We start from the raw sequence: 20,394 nt of genomic DNA on the forward strand, positions 1-20,394 counted from the left end.
GACTTCCACACCTTATTACTCAGTATTCCTGCCCACCAGGAGACATTTGCATTGGGCAAGGTAAATGCAAAACTGGGGCTAATATTTAAAATGAGATATGGTTGTGGATTTTATTTCTAAAGACACAGTACCACAGACAAAACAAAGTAAGGCTCAAACTATTATTAGTGAAAACTTTGAGTAAGAATTGGGGAATAAATAATCTTGACACATTTTTGCAACAGGTGATAGGAATAATTTCCTTTTTTATTGTTGTTTCAAATTTCAAAGCCATACAGTTTCACCGGTTTATCTTATGGGAAAGCAAGCATATGTTTTGTTTACTCTCCACAAGTGGTATCAAGAAGACAAAAATAAAATTTAATTATTTTTTCCCATTTTTTTTCTCCCACTGTAGGGTTACAGCTTGCCAAAAATAAGCTACAGACTAGCTCATCAGGCTATCCAGGTCCCAGTGGAGTCCCGATCTATACAGTGCATCAGATACCATACTAAACTAAATCTCCACAGTTTGACCATTCAAGAATCATAAATGAAAGTCCTCTTGCAGAGACATCACAACAACCTTACCCATCCAGAAATTAAATTTAGCTCAATCCATACGCTAGCACATGCTATAATCTTTCATTGTATACCCCAGAAATGTGTTTCTTAGGTATCTGCTACTTCTATGTTTTCCCTTTAGTTTATTGTCTTATATCATAGTATGAAGAAATACAGTTAAATCTACCTCTGCATTGGATACACCAGAAGAAGTAATAATTATTATGACCAAATATACTAAAATGAACAAACAATTACTTCTTCACCAATTTTCTGATCTGCCAAGATATTTGCAAAATATAAGTACAATAAAGTCAATACACTGTTCAATATGTATTTAACTTCACATAATGTTCAAGATTACACAATAAAAGAGATTATGGGGAAAATTTTGCATTATGAGACAGGACATCTCCTTAATTCCAACATGAAATCTGAGCAAATGATGGTGAAAGTATCCATTGTTTTATCATGTGCTAGAGACAAATATAAAAACATTTCAATAGTGAATACCTTGGTTGCACTCAAGCAGAAAGATTAAAAATGGTTTTAGTCATCTACATTATTAACTAGAAACTGATGACAGTCACCTGGTTGCTTGCTCAGGAAGTTTTATCCCTCATGTAAATTCACTTACTAAATTCCATCTGCACTATGGATACTATCTGTACTTCTTTTAAGAGTTTACTCTTGGTCCTTTGCATGGATTACTCATCCTGCTTATCTGGATGTTTTTAACAGTTTTGTTCATTGCACAGTCTTTTTTTGTGTAAATATCACATTTTCTTTCAAATCAAGCAAATTATATTCATAAACTCAAGAGAATACACTTTAAAATTATTTGGAATTGCTCACTATAAAATGCCAACATATTCATCTTGCAAGCAACAAAACTGTTTTGTGCATACAACAGCAAACCTACATTCTTAACAACAAATCCTTGTTCCCCCAATACAAATTAACCATATTAAAGCTTTGTCTCATTCTAGAGTATGCACAGTATTATTGCACGATCTGTAAAGATAAAGCTTGCAAATGTGCAGCCACTGATAAAAAGACTTGCTAAATAATTATATTAACTCTGTTATTTTTAGTATGATCCAAGTAAATTAACTTTATTAATATTGAAGCAAAGAACAGAATAGGAAGAAAAAAAAATTAAGTTAAATGATCACAAAGTATTTTTTAAATTCCAGGACATTATCAAAGTATCCCTTAGCATGCCAGATTTTAATGAATGGAATACAGTAGTTCCATCCATCAGCTTTTCCATCAATACCCCACTCTGTCATTTTTGTTTTGAACTAAAACTTCCACTGTGTCAATCAAAACATATACTGCCACTTTTTCAGATGAAGGTTATTTCTTACTCTTTACAGGTTAGAGAAATTGTCTTTAATATAGGCTTGATACATAGCAAGCATGTATTCTAGGCTGGTTTTTTGATCAAGCATTCTTCGGACAAAGGATTACCATTACAGTTTGTAAAAACAAACTGGCTTTACTTAGCTTTCAAAAAGCTTCTATTGACTAAACAGCAAGTGTATCACTTGAAAGTGATTATTCCCAACCTTTTTTTCATCTCTTTATAGAATAAAAGCAGACTTTTCTTCTTTCATGTTTCTAATTTTTGATGGAAAACAATGCCACAGAAAATTAGGAAAATGAAGCCATTTCTTTTTATAGCCTAAAAATAAAATTATATGTGCTTATAAGTTTAGGCATACAATTCATAAAAATGGATCCTTTCTTCTATAATCTTCCTTGTGTTCCTGCCTACATGGCAAGCAGCTTCCATCATGCAGGCTAGTGTTGAGAGCATCCTAAAACAAATACCTTATCACTGAATATAGAATACTTCTGGAGATAGAGAAGCAGAGACCAAATTTTCTAAAAGTCAAATGTACATAGAAAAGTGATTGATGAAAAATGCATTCATGTCCATGACAGGAGACTTCATTACTGCATGCTAAATTCAGGAGTCAGAGCTGCCTGCTCCTCAGAAATTTCCCAAAGTTGCTAACTTGGGCTGTATCGTACCTAAGAACACAGCTCTATTTATACTTGGTGACCATGGTCCGCCTCCACAAGCACAGCTGCTCCCTAGACAGACTCTGCAGGCAAGGAGAAGGGATGTGGAAAAGGGATGTGAGACACAGAGCTGTTGCAGACAAGAAATGGGTACCGGTATCCTCACTGCAATGGAGTATTTCCAGACATCTCTCACCAAAAGTACTGTATGCTCAGAAAACCACCTACTTCCCCTAGTTCATTGTGCCATCCCATATTATGCTCTAAAGAGAAATTGAAATCATACAGAAAACTATGTCAGTCATTTTGCAACAGTAATTTTGCATAATACTAGCAGCAGAACTACCATTAGCTTTATCATAAAGGAAACTAATATATAGAAAGCCTACAGGGCTGATTCCCCTAATTCTGCTTTTTGAGAGCTTTCACACCTGCAGAAAACGGGCATAAATGGTATGGCACCTTAAAATTTGGCAACAGCATCATCCACACTTTCACAAGGCACAAATAATTATACAAAACACAGCAAGGAAAATATCAGACTATGTATATATCTCCTTACAACCAGATGAACTCTACTGAGATATGACTCCCACATTACTTGTAAAATGTTTGAAAGAGAACTTTCACTAGCATACAAAATGCAGTTTGATAAGAGTAAAAAGTGAAAGAAAGTGTACATATCTCTCCTCTACACAACTAGATATGAATCAAAGATTTAAATCCATTATAAGAATTTACAAGCCATTATTTTTTCATTAGGATCTTTTGTGGTTTTAGAAATCCTTTTCTTCCTCTGCAATCTGTATAAATAGTTGTCTCTAAGTAACTCTGCTACTAATACTTCCTTTGTTCTCATTTGACAATACCCGCCCCCAAGCACTAAAGATGATAAAAAAATAAATCTAAAATTCAAATACAGCCTTACAACAACTGCAGTCACACAGCCTGTTTGCATTTATGCTGAGAACAAGTTGTCATAATACTGCTCTACCATTTGTAACCTCCACGCGTTCTCACCTGCCCTCTGCAACAAGAGTCTCTTTGTCTGAGAAGTGGATTTGTGTAACATTCCTTTTTTAATTTAAACTATAACTAAAAATAGCAAACAGCTTGTGCTCCACCAAATCTGCACTGAAGGTCAGCTACTCATGTGGGTCAGGTACACCAAAGAGTTTATTAAAGCTGTTTGGTTTACATCTGGTTTTACATCACATCTAAGGAACAGGAGGGGAGAAGAGGGTGGAAATTCTCACCATAACATAAAAGCTTAAAAATAAAAAAATTATTGCACTTCCTCCTCCTATGCAACCCCATCTAATCAGTCATTCACTCACTTTTCCTCAGAAGAAGCCTCTTTGTTAGAGGCTATTCATTGTAGCCAAGTTCCATTCCCAATTACCTTATCATACATTATACATTGAAAGAGAAAGTGCCCTCCTTTTTCTAGGGACACACAGGAGCAATGGGCCAACACCACAAAAGACTTTCAAGCAGAGTAAGGCAACTTCTGCTAAAAATACAAGAGGGGAAAAAACCAAATACTAGATTCCTTTCTCTCCACTTCAGCAAGACTAGAGTAGAAAAGTCAATATACTATATCTCTAAAATGTATCGAGTTTAAGTTTAGGGATTTATATATCATGTTAAGCAACGGACTGATGGTATGTATACATAAGAAGAATTTACTGGAGACCAAAAACTATATCATATGCTTGGAAAACAGAACAAATCACAGGATACCAAAGAGCCCATAACTTTTATTCAACAATTACCAAGTTATCTATGAGATGTCAACGAAAAGCCAAAACTGGCTCTTTGAAAAGGGCCACTAACAACATCCTTTTCTGAATCTGTACATTCTATTTGTCAAACAAAAAAAATCAGCCAAAACAATCTTAACTTCTCCAAACAAAATCATCCTGAATTAAAACTTTACTCTTCCTGATCCTTCCCACAATCAACAAAACCTGCTCTGCCTGGAGACACAAACAAGTTGTGAACCTAGCTAAGTTATAAACTTCCTAAATTCCTATAAATAAAACAGCAAGGTCATGATATAAGTGGAGGTAATTCAAGGAAGCAGAGTAAGTCACCTCATACTTACCACAGGACAGAAGTACACAAAGAGCTACTGCATTACAGTTGGCACACCTGACACCCATCCTGATACTATTTTAACCTCTTATCAAGTCTGTACTTTCAGAATAAGCAGAAATAGGTGAGAAATTTCTGCAGCAGAAAGAATGTTGTGTACTTTAATGTACCAGTTCAAGGACTTGATCCAAGAACCACAACTGATCACAGCTGTCAACACGGAGTTAAGGAAGAGGAATGGAATACTCTAGAAGCCCAGTAACACCCATGACCAGTGAAAAAGGAGAACTTGATCTGTCATTTGAATTGCAGGTACAAGACCTCCTCAGAAGATTTAAGAGACTGTAAGAATTCTGCATCAACATTTAAACAAGCTGTTCAATATAGAAACAATTAATTTGAATCAAGACACCAAATGGCCAGATGCACAAGAGAATTTAATAAGACTTTCTAGACAGAAACAGAAGTGGATTTGTGATCATCTTGAAGGACTTCTTTGACTCTGACATTTCCTTCATTCACATCTTCCTACACTGACCAAAAAATCACCACAGGTCTTCTCTTGACATCCACTACTTTAAAAATATCTATCTTCCACTTCTGTAATACCACCTGAAAACAACCAACCAACTCTGGCTGAACCAAGGAGCATTTTAAGAGATTATTAAAAACAAGTATACACCCTGGTTTTACACTTTTTTGCCTCCCCTCATATAAAGGGCCTATAGCAGAAGGCAAGCAATATTAAAAGTCAGAAAATAAGTTCCATTTCAAGACATCTTCTAAGGATATGATTTACAGGAAACCTCCCACTCATCTCCATTAGTAAGAAGTGAAGACTACATCCAGCACCTTGAATGAATCCAAATGTAATTTTCCCAGTGCCACTTTTTTCCTCCTATTGTCTTATTATTATAACTCTAGTGCTTGATTTCTACACCTGGATAACACATTTGTCTCAAAAACTGCCATTCAAAGGAGTTCTTATTTTTTCTGAATGCCTAATTCTGGAATACAGCAAAAGGGAAGGAAGTTTGGACTTCACTGAAATGATGCTTTCCAGCTTTAGTTTACTTCTCAATAAACAAAGGGCAAAAAGAAAAGCAATGAAAAGAAGAAAAGACAACCCCAAAACCTTCAAAGACACAGAAAGCCCTTTAAGAGTAGATGAGCCTGAACCAGTAATTCTAATAAGCTTGCTCTAATAACCTTTTAAAAAGTAAAATCTGTGACAGCAAGTAAAATTACTTCAGTCACAGAAAGACTTCTGTGTGATCTATATCTAGTACACTTACTGGACATTACCTCTCACTTCATAAAGCAAGCAGACTGAAAGAACATAATTTTGAAGAAGACACCATACTCAAAAAATGAAGCAGTTAAGCACAAGAAAAACTTGCAAACCCTATTTTCCCTTCTTAGCGAGACTCATCCAATAGAGTACAGAATGACAGCACCAACTACTCTTAAATGGCTATCATATGTGTTTGATACGGAAACAAGATACTGTGGCAGCCAGATTATGTACAAATGACTGACACAAAAGCTTACATTGCATTAGTCCTGCTTCTCTAACTTGTTTCATCCAAAGGATCTTTGAAAACTAAAATTTATGATAAATTATTCACAATAGAGTAATTTTTGTGTCATCACACAAATAAAATCACGTGTATATTGGCACTGGTTCCTAAATGTACCATCACTATAGAAATGAAGGTTAGTCAATAATGCTAATAGTCTAAAATGATACCAATCAAATTTATGAAGAATGAAGCTTTTCTCTTTTCCATTATGCCCTTTTATCCAGAAACCAAAACAGAGTAAGAATGAAAACCACAGAAACTGTCCAGGTGCCAACATTTGCCTTATATTTTTTTAAAACTATTTCCCAATAATTCTACTACAAATTGACTAGAATTTGACAGTCAGTTTGGAAGCATCTTCAAAAACACAATCTTTAAATGATCACTGCTACAATTACACTATAACGCTAACAAATAAGGTTAACGCAAGCATATTTGGAAGCAAAGAAAACACAATAAAAACTTCATTTGCTAAGTTACCAAGAATTAGCATGATCAAGTATATTGAAGCACTGCTTAGCAGCGCTCAGATACTGCATCATATGGCTCAGCAGGCAAGTACACCTTAACTCAACTTAAAACTAGGACTTACATACAGATAAAGCATCACCAGTAGATGAAAGAAAATGCACTGAAATCATAAAGATACAGACTTTTACTTGGAATGACATGGGACATGATCTAGTGAAGTGATGTTTACAATTTTTTTAAGTCAGAATGCAATTTGTACAGGAAACACAGCTAACAATTTGAACACAAGAAAAAACATTTCTATTACACTCCTATTTTCAAGCTCTGAACTCCATCAGTTAGGCAAAATAAGATAGCTGTCACTTTCTGAAATACTGATTTTAAAAGCCTGAAATAATTATTATGATTCAGTGCACTTTATTAGTATGATTTGTTTTAAAATCCCTCCTCTCCAACCATCTCACAAGAACGACCCAGACTGTAAATATGCTAACTACACCTTCTTCAAAGGAAGCACACCTATGCTCCACAAAAAACATCCTTCTATCACCACTGTTACCCTAACACAGGAAATGAAATGGGTAACTGAAAAGAAGCAACTCTAGCAACTAGAGTTACTAACGTACTGCCTGAATGACTGTACAGAGCTCACAGCAAGTAGGTTGAAAAAGTGATACTGAAATTTGCTTCAACTTTTGCTAACTTTAAGCAAACCTGTAACTAGATTAGGGTTTCATACAACACAGGTAAGTCAAAATAAAACGAGCTTATATAATCGAACTACTTCTGTCAAATTTCCCTTGTAATAACAAGTTCATATTTCCTTTGAAACACAATGACTTCTGTCATTTTTCATGCACCAAATGGGATACCTAAAATAGGTAGCAATAGGCTCAGTGATGAACTCTAAAGAGTTCTGGTAAGAACACACCTATAGTGAAAGCATGGCTTTACACACTTATGAATTCAAACACAAAAAACATTCATTCACAAAATCTTTACTGATCACTAAAATACCTTAAACAGTTTATTTTGCTCCTCTTGGAGCATTTTTGCCTAAGTATATTCACACGTGGACAATGCTTTGATGTTAAGAAAAAGTTTTGATGTTGAGAAAAAGTCCTTAGGTGTCAAGCAAATTTCAGACATCCTATCAAGCCCAAAAGACTACCACAGTAGACTGAGTAGCTATAATCACTGCCAAAGATCTGGAGGAAACATATGTATAATTCAAACATAACAGCAGTGACATTTACAAGAATGTAGACATTTCACTACTTCTACCAACAATTTCACCAGCTGTAAAACTATACTGCCACCATGCCTGCCTTAGAGCTCAAGTGCAGACAGACAGAAGAGCAGGAATTCAATCCTCCATTCACTTGTCATCTCATTCCCCACTATCTCCTTTAAATAGAGGAGACTTCAGAAAGAGCAATGTCTCTTTCATTAGCATAGATTTACAGTAATACCACACAAGGCAAAGACTAATGGCCACAACAATGTTGTATCCTTCTCTTCCCAAAACAAGATTGCAGATCTCACACAAAATCTCCTGAAATATTATTTTTTAAAATATTAGGCAATCAAATATTAAAAACTTCTTCAGTTACCACCAAGAGTGCAGATAAAGTGGACATTAATTCCTTTTACTAAAACTGAACCATTGCAAATCAAGACTCCATTAGATTTCTGAAAAGGTTTCACAGGATGAAACTAACATTACCATTACCTTATCATAAAATGACTTAATAACTGAAAAGTGTGAATATTGTTTTGATTCATTCCATCACTTGTGAAAACTCTAAGTCAATATCAATCATGGCTCCCACAGTTTAAGGATCTAGGGTAGGGAGGGAGGTTCAAGCTCAATCCAAGTGAACAGTCACTCTCTCTAACACAGGAAAAGCTACATACTGTAAGCCCTGTGAATAAGTAATTACAATGAAATGAATGTTTTATGAAGGAAATGCACTTGGTTTAAAAGGTCACAAAACGACAGATAAGAGCATACAGTGAAACAAATCCAGCAAATTACTGATTGAACTGCAGGGTCAATGAATCCAAGCAATAAATATTTCGGCTCTTTGAATAATTAAAAATGTCAAAACACAATGGCTGCAGACAACAGTGTTAAGAATGCAGACAGACCAGATGATCTACTTCACATTTAACTTACCTGTCCTGTGACTGCTCTTCATACATTCTTTCCTTTCCTTCTTTAAAGAGTCTTATGGCCCGTTTGGATTTTTTCATAAGGCTGTCAATGTAGATTTTAAAATACTCATTCTCACTGAGTTGTGTAAGTTTCTGGTTGTCATCATATTTGCTCAGTATAAGTCGCAAATGTTGGTAAGTATCAGGTAGAATGTCAAGTATATAAGGTGGGCTGTTTTTGAGTTGAAGCTTTGGGTTTTGGCACAATCTTACCTATAAACAAACAAAAAAAAAGAGAATGTAAAAGACAAGAAAACCATTGAGACAAAAACTGATCTGACATTTTCCAATTTATTGGGTATAATATACTTCTCTAGCCTCCAGTTCTAAAGAATTAAATCCTACTCCATTTATATTCTGTGAAATTCCAACATCGTCTCTAATGTCAAAAGAGGCAAAATTTTACTTATTCTTGTCACATCTATAAAAAGCAAACAAGCTTATCTACATATTTAGTGGGTTTGCCCTGAAAGTATGTCTTTTCCTGTCTAATATATGTCAAGCAGCATAACAAAACACAGCATGCAAAAATACCAAGAGCAGTACTTTCATACAGATCTGTTTTCTGCAGGTTAACTTAGCTACAGATGTTTAAGTATCTACTAAAAACTGACATAAATTACTTTGTCATCTGCTGGCTCTCTTTATCCAACAATATAGCCTCTGAGACCCTAGGGAAATTTAATTTTGAAAGCTCTGCACATAAGAAAATGGTCTGAACTGTGACAGTGCTTCAAAAGTTATTACGTACAACAGACAGACTTTGGGTCACTCAAAACCAGATATTGTAAACCAGGAAACAAAAATATTATAAAGTCATTGTTTTCCAGCTCCTGGCTGGAACAGCAGCTCAGTGCTTTGCTTTTGGCTGGGCGAGGAGGTGCCCACCAAAGCTTCTTTTTCATTCCCCTACCCATAACAAAAGACTCATATGTCAAGACAAGGACAGGGAGAGATCATTCACCAAACACTGTCACAGGTACTTAATATTAAGGTGCTCAGTCTCGACTCGGGGAACTTAATTCATTTAATTACCAAATCAAATCAGAGTAGGGTAACAAGAAAATAAAACCAAACCTTAAAAACATATTCCACCCACCACTCCCTCCTTCCTGGGCCTAATTTTATTTTCCACTCTACCTCCTCCCCCACAGCAGTACAGTGAACTGGGGCTGTGGTCAGTTCATCACTCCTTGTCTCTATCACTCCTCCCTCCTCAGTGGGAGAACTCCTCACACTCTTCCCTTGCTCCAGACAGGAGTCCCTCCCACAGGAGACAGTCATCTTTGAACTTGCCCAATGTGAGTCTTTCTCACAGACCACAGTTGTTCACTAACTCCTTTAGAACATATCTAGAACATACATAAGGTGTAGTCCTTCAGGAACAGACTGCTTCAGCATGGATCCTCTGCAGGGACACAAGTTCTGCCAGAACACCTGCTCCAATGTGGGCTCTTCTCCCCATGGGACCACAGATCCTTCCAGGAACCTCTTCTAGCACAGGCTCCTTAGGGTATCCCAGCCCACATCAGCCTGCTCCGGCGTGGGGTCCTCCATGGCTTACAGTGAATGTTGGCTCCACTGTGGACCTGCGTGGTCTTCACCATGCAGGGGAATCTCTGCTCCAGCACCCAGAACACCACCCCCTCCTTCACCACGGAGTGTGTGGCTGCAGAGGTGTCTCTCTCACATATTCTCACTTCCCTCTTCCCTGGCTGCAATTTGCTTCTGCACAGGAGCTTCTCTCCCCCTTCTTTAAGACGTTACCCCAGAGGCACCACTGTTGCCAATGGCCAGCAGCAGATCCATCTTGGAGCTGGATGCTCTACTGGACAGGAGGGAATCTTCTGGCAGTGCCTCAGCAAAACTACCCCTGTAGTCCCTTCACTACTAAAACTTTGCCGCTTAAACCAAATAGAAGAAAACATCTCAATGGACTTGGAATCATTGTGATCCCAAATGGCACAAATATTAATTGAATATATATTACTCAAAGAATAAGTTTAGGCTAATAGAATACCTTTATTTGAATCTAGTTTCCACTAGAAATGTTACTGGAAGAGAAAGATACGGTTTGTTCCCTACACATCCATAACATAACAAGACTAGAATTGTCTCTGAGCTATCTACATTTTCTGATAGTTTGTTCTGCAATGCTCTTTACTAGAAGCAGAAGAGACTAAAACTAACAGGTATTTTTTGACTGCTGATGCACTGAGCTACTCAAGCTCAGCTAAAGCATTGCATAGGGGCACATTCTAGATATGTGTGCAGCTGTACATATGCAAATACTTATGAAGAAATTAAGACCATGTGGTATAAAAGTTTTATAGGCATCATTTGGAGATTGCCACATTATATATTAGTGACTTTGACATTCTTTTGAGGTAACTAATGAGGTCATAAAAACATCTTAATACTGCTGAAAGTAGATTCCTATTCCTACTAATCTATTAACTTGAAAAAAATGCATCCTCGAGCTTTTCTGGGTGAGAGGGGAACAAACCAGTATCCTGTAACGCTCACCTCTCTAAACTCAGAGCCCTATCACTATTGCTGACCTCTCCTGTAATATCTACATCTACACCATTAAGAAATTCACTGCCTTAAGATTGCTGCCGCTAACAGACCTTCATGCACACTAAACAAGAAAGCAAACAGGTAATAGTCTGTGTCTGAAATGTACAGTGCAAGAACACAACCAGGCAATTAGACTGAGGTAACAGGGGTCAACGTTAGAAAAGTGGAGATAGAGTGAACAAAAGTCAAGCACTTGGAAGTTTTTAAAAAGTTTAGCACCATTTGAAACAGTATTTAAAACATAACATTTGCAATAGTTCTCCTCATTTCACTTATTGCTATTTTAGTAATTTCCATTATTCTTTCAATTTTTAGACCAAGTAATATCAGGAAGCCTTCTGATGTGTTGTAGAACAGTCCTTATCCCAGAGAAATTTACATCTCAGTAAGAAAAAAAAAAGGCAGCAGGCAAATATGAATACATGAGCTGTTCAAAATGCTGAAGAATCGTTCAGAGACTGAACACCAGCAGTTTAGTATTTCTAGACATAAACTGCAAAGTTCCACAGCAAGCTCTCAAATAATTTAATGGCTTATAAAGGAATTCCTTAAAGTTGAGAATGTGCTGGAAGGAAACAAAGAAAAGTAAAGCATATTTGATGATCTCTTGACCAGTGATGAAGTCTGAAACTGCAATCCACAACTGCAAGAGCTTTGAAACTGAAAATAACTTGTTTATATTTTATGTGATATAGATAAGGTCATCAGGATTTAAAAATGGGACAACAGGGCCCCAGTTGTGGGCTAGGAGATGTCTAAAGCAGGATTTTCAAAGAATAAAGGTTGGCTATGATAGCATTCTTGCAAGATCAGAAAAGCACTGAAGTTAGGCTGACAGGTAGAATTCTCTAAGGAGATGTTAGAAACACGGGCAAAGAATCTTACATGTGTAGCTAGACTTGAAAATCATCCATGCAGAGACATACATGAATTTTTTTTAGTAGAAGAGTAAGAAGAACTGGAATCCCAAATACAGAAGTGAAAATCTTTATGAAAACCAGATTTTTTTTCCTCCGAACTTTGAGTTCACTGTGATTTCTGGTTTAGTGAAAACTTGAAACTAGACTGACATTTGTCACAAGACCACTACAGGTGACACAAATCTGTCACTCATCAAGCCTTACAACTCTCTGAAGTAACAAGTACAAGGGAAAAAAACATCTGAAATATCAAAATGTTTATTCAGAGAAAAAAGCAATGAGAGCAGACCACAAGCAGAAAAGGCTGCAATCATTCTGAATTACTTATTTACCCTAACTTAAATCTTATGAACAAAGAATTAATTATCTTTCTGAAGCCTTTTTGATCAGATGTGCCAACAAGCAGAATATAAATTATTTCATACATATCAGAAATACCATTAAAATATTAAAACCAGAAAAACCAAATTGCTTATGCTGGTTTCTGTATTTTCAACAGTCAGTCCATTCAGCTATACAAAAAGAATATTCAGTTATAAGGAAGGACTATTTTCTCTTCCAGAAGTTCTTGAAAGTTTTCTTCAGTCTCAGATCGTTATATACAAGACAGTTTACAAGGCTACACTTTCTGCTGAATTTGGAGAGATAAATACAACACATTACCAGAACCTGCAATTTTAGAACAAGCTTTTAAGAAAGCCACACAAAAATTCTTCAACACCCTCATTAGCTTTATGTATTATAATTGAAAAAAATACTAATATTATGTTCAAATCAGAGACCCACTGAAGTAGTATAAAGTTTCCTTCACTTTACAGAGTACACAAGGCTTCAAAGGAAGTAAGTCTGTAAGGAGATGGTTGGTAAACCATATGGTTTCCAGTCAGGATGTCCTGACACATACCACAGCAGTTCACAATTAAAAGTAAGCAATAAGAAAAGACACCTGCTGACGCAAAAGATTTGACAAGAGCTTTCTTCAAAAGAAAACAGCTCTCAAAACAAACAAACACACACAAAAAAAAACTAAAAAAAAAAAAAAAAAAAAAAACAATACCCCTAAAATAAAGAAATCTACGTTGCACTTTACAAGGCAACTCTCACCAACACATTAAGAGCGGACATGAATCATATCGCTGTGTGATTTTTGTATTGTTATGACTGGAAGTAAGCATGTATATATTTAGCAAGCACTCAGTGGTAAAAAATGAAAGGCAGTAAGCAAGTAAGCAAAAATTATCTCTTTCATTGAGGCAAACTGAGACAAAATTAAGCTCCTTTCAGTAGCTCACACTCAGGGAAAATCCAAGTACTTAATCCAGAATAACAGAAACAATGAGACTGCAACTCTGTGAAAACTGAGGCATTACCTTAATCTACCAGAAACTGATTTTGAAGCAGTTAACTCTGGAACTTCCAGACAATTTAACTCTAGTTCCTTTGCAGAAAAACATTAACCCCCTCTCCCCTTCTCGCTCACCCCTAACCAAAATAAATGCAACTACTCATAACTTTTGAAGATATTTGTCTTATAAGGCATTTTTTCATAGCCTCATCGGAGATGAGAATAATGGAGGCTGATAGTTTTTAGCAAGAAATTAATTGTCTGTGTACAATCTTCTATTCACTTTTTAAAGCAAAGTTGAAAGCCCTTGACTCATTTGACAAAAGGACCCTTGTTCAAGTAAAGGATAGCAGCCTTAACACAATCTGTTTAAACACCTAAGGCTAGTCAAAGACAATACAAGGAAAATAAGTCAGCTAAAACAGAGTAAGAATCTAATGACTGGGACATCCGCTAAACACTGTTTTCAGCTGCAGTGAATGGGTCAGAACAATTGGAGCATCAGTGCTCACACATGTCCAAAACTACAGTTCCAAATTCCCCAACTGAACAAGTGTCTTCTGCCAGTCTTTGACTGTTTCTGCACAAAACAGTCAAAGAATTAGAAAACACCTTGACACACTACATATAGCATAAAGGTAGCTCTGCAGTTAAGATACCATAACAATTCTTCAGCAATCCATAACATCCAATGCAACAGAATGAATTCTGAAAAACTTAATCAGGAGGGGCTAATAAGGAAAATGGTCCAAGTATGAACATTATACTTCTTTGACACAGATTTCTTCCTGCCTGAAGTTACCTTAACTGCAATGCATTTCATTTTCCATAGGAAAAAAAGAAGTGACCCAAACACCAATCATTTTTCCTGAGAATACAGTAAGTGCTTGTTTAACAGCTACCACACTGCAACTGAGCCATATATTTTCATAGTGGAAGAATAAACAATAAGAATGCTGATGCCACAGACACACAAGGACAGTTGACTTTGAAGGGTAATTTTACTTCCTTCCAATTAGAAGGAGAGAAGCTTCTGTTTCTGTTTAATTTTGTAGTCCTTTTCCATAAGCAGCATACACAGGACATAAGATTTCCTACCAACTTTGACCACAGAATCAATTACATGAAATTTTGCAAAGGATAACCAATGCACTCAGTTTCAACTACCATGCTCTGTATACTCAGATGCTGACAGATGTTAATTTAAAGAAAACCACAATACTAAGCTGCAGAGGTAGCACAGCTTTTACTCACTAAGTCAATTGTATAAGTTTTGGAGAAGCACTCTAGTTTGCTCTTAAATAATTAGAAAATAGCAAATCAATGCCATCTGCATTTATACAGAGTCAAGCAACTGGTGGGCTCTGACAGTGCACCCAAATAGTTTAGTCAATATCGTTAATCTTCATGGTAGAAAATTTAATTATTTTCAGGCCCAATGCATAGGAGGAATAAAAAGTGATTAAAGTTGATGAAATAAAAAAAAAAAAATCCTGTTTTTAAAAATCCTGTTTTTAAAAATCCTGTTCAAAATGTATTATGATTTTACCAGCTTGAATCCCACAGGAATGAAGTGTGAAAAAATAGTACTGGCAACTCTTAAATCGTCCAAGTAGTAAACAGACCTAACTATTCCAATGTTTACATAGTAGTAATTCTCTCCCAAAGTTGATCTCAACATGCCATTATTCTCTAATAGTAACACATGGCTAGGGTCCAGGTTTTAAAAGCCATCAGGTTTACAAACTCAGAAAAACAAAAACTCATGTAATTGATACACAGTTTAAAGGAAGACCTGAGTTGTTTGTTAACAATATTCATTTTTCATTTATTTACAGGATGCAAACTTTCCAAAACATAAATGGTGTTTTAAAAACAGTAATTTGCTTTCTGCAAGTCCAGAGATATATGGTCAACTTTCTTATACATTGCAAGCATTGAAAAGCAAAGTCTTCTAAACCATTAAAGAAACATTATCTTTAGCATTGCACAAAAACTGAAGTATTCTTGGTTCTTAATGATAAAGCTACTGCTTACCCATGAGAAAAGCAGTAGAGAAACTTGACATTGATGATTAATATTGCTTTCCCTTTAATAATGCAGGTAATATTGTAAATTTACATAAGACATACAAATGAACCACAAAAAGTATAGATCCCAGTGTATGAAGTATAAAAAGGAAAGATATATGGACAGATAGCAATTTACATTCACTGATTATCTACCTGCAGATTTTTTTTTTTATTCCCTGCAAGAATGTTTGAATAATGCTCCTGCTTAGACCCTTGTTTGTAAAAGTTACCATAAGCAACATTCTGTCCTGCTAAAGAACTCTTTTTCAAAATCCATTATTATTTTCACACTGAAAATAAAAGTTTAAAGAGAAAACACCTAAACAGAACTGCAATATTCTGCCTATTACAACCTAAAGTATCAGCCCATGGAAAATTGACATTATCACGAAATCTGAACAATTTGAAAGCAGGACAATTCTAACCAATTCCACACAAAGAAGTTTGCATGGTGTCTAGGTAGCCAGAATTTTTGCATACACCAGAAAACTACTCTCATAGTACAGTTCTTACAAGGTAGGAATGTTTGGTTAATCCCTTATTGTTGCAAACAAGTAATTAATACAGAAAACCTCATCTGCCAGAGGACAAAATTACAGGAAGAAATGAAGGAAAGGTAGAATACAGCAATTTTAAAAAAGAAAAAGATGCAAACCAGAAATTGAGCTCTGCCACTAGTTTTTAAGGCTGCTCATTTTTCAGAGTCTGGTCAAGATAAAAGCTTTGCTTTGTTTCCATTATTCATTTTCTTAACATCATTAGATTGGGGGAAAACTTCAGCTACCTTACTACAGCAATAAGATGACTATCACAGCTACTATAGTTAAAGAATAAGCAAACATAATAACTGTTATTACAACAAGTAAAATAGGCCTCCAAGCCACAACCTTACTATGGGTAGCACCCTACTGACTTGGCAGAACTTCTGCCTTTGCTAGGTATTAATTTGATCAGTCACCCACCACAGAAATCAGTCATAGGACACACTCCAGAAATTGGATTTAAAACAACAGTTGACCGAGCAAGTTTCTATTTCTGACTTTAATCCCTGGGTTTGATCTAGATGGAGGAAAAAATGACCTTCCTGTGCCTGCTGCCACACAAGGCTATGAGATTTAAATCTGTTTGCCAGCATATTAAATTTGCTCAAACACATCCTTTCACTACAAGTACCAAATGCTAAAATCTCAACCAACAAGCTTGAGCATTCTCACACTATGACATCATCCTGTCTGGTATACTTTAATACAATTTGGAAATAAAATTTGATTAACTGAGAGCAGCTTAAAGAGGATACATTAAAGATCCAAATTGAGGACACTTATACAGTAAAATGAAAAAGGAAGCACAGCACCAGGCCTTTCCAGTGACTTCTACCAAACAGGCCTTCCTGGCTATTCTGATGGGCTGTGACAAATACAGTTATCCTGTAGTGGATGAGTGAAAGCAATCCAGAAGTCCAAGCAGTGGGATAAAGACTTCCTGGTAACAGTGATTTTACAAACAAATTAGGGTATAACCTTACTATATAGATCTGTAAATGGCCTGACACAGAGAAATCAGAGCTCTGCATTCCCCACGTGGCTTCAACAACAAACCAGATTCCTAGTTCCCAAGCTGAAAACTTCCTCCTACTGAAGAAGAGTACCTACTTTCGAGTATTTATACTTGCAGTCCTTAACACAAGAGAACTCACTGTTAACAGCATCCTGACCAACGACAGGAAAATTTCAACAGTCTTTGTGATAATAATTCTTATTAAACGTGAGGTTTCAGTTTATAATTGCTGCCAGCAAACACAGTGGAAACACAGATACTATTCTTGGAGCATCAAAAAAGAGCCTACAAAGACTTTAAAAAATACTTAAACACTTGTAAAGCCATACTACATTAGTCTCCACCCAGCCAGTATAACTAATTAAGAAATGTTGAACATCTTATTTCACAAGAGCCACAGGGAAAGCAAAGAGTTGCACTAAATCACAGAGAATCACAGAGTGATTAAAGAGTGGCAACTGTATCATAACACAGACCCAAGGCCAACAGGTAGCAATCCTCACTGCTCAGCAGTTCCAAGAGAAAGCTTTTAAGCATCACCCAGTGTGCAGAGCAGAGTGCCTGCATCTCTGGAACAGCCTCATGTTACAATCAAACTCTTCCTAGCACTGGTAAGGCACTCTCCTAGATAAGCTATTATGATACAAGCTGTCATTTCAAAGAATACTAAACAACATGTATCAGGCTGGTGAGGGGAACCATTAGAGCTAAAAAGCTACAGTCTATCCCCCCACTTCCTGAAAAATGAGTTTCAGTACAGTGTATTTCTAGTTTCAAAATTAATAGTAGACGTACTTATAAGTCATTAAAATGCAGAACACATACCAAAAAAAGATAGGCATGCCATACTAATCTGTTTACTAAACTGACAAGAGTGACATCCCCCAGTCCCCACGCACATTCCTAAAAGCACAAACACATCTATGTTGCCATCACCAACATATCTCACAGGACAATTAGCTTAACTGAAGTTTAATACTTCAGCGGTCTTGTTTGCAGACTAACAGTGTGACACAACATGAAACACACAGAATATATGATTACAAGTCTAAGTTAAGCAGCTTTTGGTTAGGACAGCTCTTCAACTTTGAGTCATTTTAAAGGATCTGAAAACAACAATAGCCTAAGGCAAACACACACATTTGTTTTCCTTCCACAAACCAAGACTTAAAAAAACATAGCCAGAGGCCACTGGAAAGGAAAAAAAAAAAAAAAGACAAATGATGCTTAAATAACCTAAAGCATAAGTCCCCTTACTTTCTGAGGCACATGCAGCACAGCACTCAGAGCTACAGGAAGAAGCTGTTTGTCCCTGTGTACCTATTTAAATAGCCCCATTCTTCACTGTGTGTACACACAGACGCACAGAGACACCCACCACTTTGTCCATAAGTTTCCAGGTCTTCTCCACAGTCCTGCGGTCAGCAGCTGCCTGCTTGGGAGGGCCCACAGCATCCTGAATAGCATCGATGAAGCCCAGGATCCGTCCCTTACGCGGGTTCCGGCCGTTGAGGGAATTGGCCATCTGGGAGCCAAGCTGGCCGCAACGAGAGAAACACAGACTCACAAGGTGCTCCAAAGACATCTTGTCATAGAACCCGCCACAGCCTGCGAGGCAACACTTCCTTCTTCACGGGCAGGAAAGGGCAAGATCAGGGCATGTTTAGAAAGGCGCTTAACTTTTCATGACAAACAGCGTAAACCCACCTGGCCCGGATTTACACTGGCAGAAGCGATCCCGGATTTATTGTCAACACCGACAGTCGGGAGGGGGAAAACACACCCGCGCCCGGCTTCGCGCCGCGCCCCTGCCCGTCCCTGCGCCCGCCGGCCGCGGGCACATGCCCGGCACCGCACAACAAAAGAGGCCGCGGCGGAGCGGGGGCAGGAGCGGGAGGAGGGAGCAGAGGAAGGCAGCAGCAGGCAGGCACCCGCAGGGCAGGCGGGGGCAGCGGCACGCACACGGACCCGGCTCCGGGCACACGCACGACCGGCACCGCACAGCCGGGTGCCAAGGGCGAGAGCGGCCGCCGGGAGATCAGGGAGCAGGCGGCGGCAGGGAGGCTCCTCGGCCCCGGCGGCGGAGCGGAGCGCAGGAGAAGCGTCTCTCCGGACGAGGCTCTCCTCCCTCCGGCTGCGGCGGCTTCAGTGCCGCGGGAGGCAGGCGGATCGTATCCCGCCCCGCCGCCCGCGCCCGTCCCGCTCCGCTCGGCGCCGGCCGCCCCGTAGGACTCTGCCCCGTGCGGCTGCTGCTGGCGGCGGGCGAGCGAGCGCTGCCTCAGGGAGAAGCGTGGAGAACTACTGCCCTGCCGCCCGCATCGCCCTCCCGTACCCCAGCCCGCCCGGCGGGTGGGTGGGAATGTGCGCGCGTGTGTGGAGAGTCCTACAGGCACATGCAAAAGAGACAGAGAGACAGAAAGAGAGAGAGAAAGATGCACACGCACAGGTCTGTCTGCGGCACCGCTCGCAGCCCCCGGCAGGCCGTGGTCTCCCCGCACTCCTGGGAAGTGAGGCTGGCTCCCCGGCGGCGGCGGCCCCGCTCCTTCAGCCGCGCCCGCCCCCTCCCCGCGGCGCGCTGGCGGCCGCTCCTCTCCTCGGAACATGCCCACCCCCGGGACAACACTGCGTGCGCGCCTGCGCGCCGCGCCACCAGCGCGGCCCTCTGCCCGGGGGCGGGAACCCTGCTGCACAAAAGCCAATCGCAAGGGCAGATTTTCTTGATTGACGCAGCATCTAGCAAATGGGCGTGGGTGCAGACACGGGGCGGGGCAGCGGCCGGGAGGGGGCTCGGGATGGGGAGGGGGCGGGAAGCAGCGGCCGGCAGGGGCCGGAGTGGTGTCAGGGCTGGCTGGGGCCGGGCTGAGAGAGGGAGGCGAGCCTCTGGTCCCATCGGTCCTGCCTGGTCCCGCCGGCTGAGGGGCAGCCTGAGGCCTCTGGGGGTGGTGGCGGCCGGGTGGGGTTGCCTTCGCGGGGACGCA

At 38.9% G+C, this 20,394-nt stretch overlaps 1 protein-coding gene across 3 annotated transcripts in view; it reads right to left on the reverse strand.

Annotated features, from left to right (window-relative positions):
- CBLB (Cbl proto-oncogene B) overlaps positions 1–20,018 on the reverse strand; it is a 127,220-nt gene extending 107,202 nt beyond the window's left edge. For 2 of the 3 annotated variants that reach the window (XM_059837094.1, XM_059837085.1), the window contains exons 1-3: positions 19,861–20,017; positions 18,795–18,953; positions 8,905–9,155 (exon numbers count right to left, since the gene is read on the reverse strand). In XM_059837094.1, the coding sequence (XP_059693077.1) occupies positions 8,905–9,155; positions 18,795–18,941 (398 nt within the window). In that variant the 5' untranslated portion in view covers positions 18,942–18,953; positions 19,861–20,017. Of the gene's footprint in view, positions 1–8,904; positions 9,156–18,794; positions 18,954–19,860 lie in introns of all 3 variants that reach the window. The other variant, XM_059837103.1, reaches the window with a different exon arrangement.
- Positions 20,019–20,394: the final 376 nt, after the last annotated feature.

The sequence above is a fragment of the Haemorhous mexicanus genome, chromosome 2, assembly GCF_027477595.1.
Source record: "Haemorhous mexicanus isolate bHaeMex1 chromosome 2, bHaeMex1.pri, whole genome shotgun sequence".
NCBI classification, from domain to species: Eukaryota; Metazoa; Chordata; class Aves; order Passeriformes; family Fringillidae; genus Haemorhous; species Haemorhous mexicanus.